The sequence below is a fragment of the Brassica oleracea genome, chromosome C6 (assembly GCF_000695525.1).
Source record: "Brassica oleracea var. oleracea cultivar TO1000 chromosome C6, BOL, whole genome shotgun sequence".
In the NCBI taxonomy this organism is placed as follows: Eukaryota; Viridiplantae; Streptophyta; class Magnoliopsida; order Brassicales; family Brassicaceae; genus Brassica; species Brassica oleracea.
In genome coordinates, this window is record NC_027753.1 from 12,184,526 (window position 1) to 12,186,283 (window position 1,758).

General features: G+C 44.3%; 1 protein-coding gene across 1 annotated transcript in view; it reads right to left on the reverse strand.

Annotated features, from left to right (window-relative positions):
• The window catches only part of LOC106297500, a 6,153-nt gene that overhangs the window by 2,600 nt on the left and 1,795 nt on the right, over window positions 1-1,758 (reverse strand). Inside the window, exons 2-4 of the mRNA XM_013733729.1 lie at window positions 1,141-1,644; window positions 629-1,027; window positions 302-508 (exon numbers count right to left, since the gene is read on the reverse strand). Of these exons, the coding sequence (XP_013589183.1) occupies window positions 302-508; window positions 629-1,027; window positions 1,141-1,644 (1,110 nt within the window). The remainder of the gene's footprint in view (window positions 1-301; window positions 509-628; window positions 1,028-1,140; window positions 1,645-1,758) is intronic.

Genomic DNA, 1,758 nt, shown 5'->3' on the forward strand with positions numbered 1-1,758 from the left:
AGAGACACATAAACTCAGTTCCATTATCACTTCGCACCATCTTAACAGCTTTACCAAATTGTTTTTCTGTGTAGGCGAGAAAGTTTTTCAGAATTGTCTTAACTTCTGACTTCTCAAGCATAAGGTACGTCCACACTGATAGAGAGAAATCATCAACAATAGTCAGAAAATATACAGCACCACAAGAAGAAGGAACACGGTATGGACCCCATACGTCGACATGAATTAATGAAAAACAATCAACTGATTTATTAATACTGTCTGGAAAAACTTCTCGAGTTTGCTTAGCTCTAAAACATACGTCACAGTGACGTGAGCTAGTAGAAGAAGAAGAGAACAAAGGTAAAGCCGAAAGCACATTAAACCTAGGATGTCCTAAACGCTGATGCCAAAATGACTGATCTGGAGAAGCATTCACTGTGTTTATCTTTGCTGTAGCCACATCCGTTAAGTAGTATACCCCATCACGCTCTTTAGCGGTTCCAATCAGAGTCCTCGAAAAATGGTCCTGCAAAACACAAATATCATCAGTGAAAGTCGTAAGACAGTTTGTTTGCTTTAGAAATTTTGCGACAGATATCAAGGTGCAATTCAAGGATGGCACATAGAGGACGTTCGTCAGTGATACTTTCCCCGACAGGGGAAGGACTCCCATGCTCATAGCAAACGTACGGCTGCCGTCTGCAAAGCCTACTGAGCACGGTGGTATGGGTACAATATTGTGCAACATAGAGAGCTTCCCGGTCATATGGTGAGAAGCTCCAGTATCAAAAATAACATCACCATATTTCTTCTTACCGGATAACTTATCGGAACCTGATTTTTCTTGGATCATCTGAGTGAGAATCTTCCATTGTTCTTGAGTAAACTCTGGGAAAGGCGATGAGTTTGAGCTGGTAGCATGTGCAGTAGCCGTCTGTCCTCTGCCTCTGCCACCACGACCACTTCTGCCTCGTCCACGACCAGCTGCAGTACGATCGGATCGCTCATTCCACCATTCCGGAAATCCCACAAACTGCCAGCAATCCTTTTTCTCATGTCCACTTCGTCTGCAATGAGAGCAGATAGATCAGCTGCAGTTGTTATAACCTCTTCTTCGATGTCACCACTGTCATGAACAACTGGTTCAGCCTATAGAACTCTATCATCAGTACTACTAGAGATCGATGAATCAGCTGGAACATCAAGAGAATGATCAGCAGGTAAGGATCTCCCCCTGTCCGAAGAACCAGTCGGAGCCGCTACTATGTTGTAGCTCCAGTCATCATCAACGATGTCCACCAAAGTTGTTGTTGACACTGGTTCCTTGCATGTTGCATATGGGAAAACATCTTCCCGAAAAACCACATCTCGAGATATTATAAACTCGTTACGATCCATGTCAAACACTTTGTAACCCTTTTTCCCGAAAGGGTAGCCGACGAAGATACACAAACGACTCTTCTCACCAAACTTATCTTTGTCTCTTGCTTGGCGATGAGTGTAACAGGCAGACCCAAAGACCCGTAACTGCGTATAGTCTGGTTGAGAACCATGAAGGACCTCAAAGGGAAAGTGACCTTTATGAATCGCAGTTGGCGTCCTATTAATCAAGTAGGTTGCGGTCATGACGGCTTCACCCCAGAACGTTATAGGCAAACTCGCCTGAAATAGTAGTGCTCGGGCAACATTAAGTATGTGCCTCTTCTTCCTCTCCACATGACCATTTTGCTGAGGAGTTCCAACGCACGAGGTCTGATGTATAATCCCTTTCTCGCG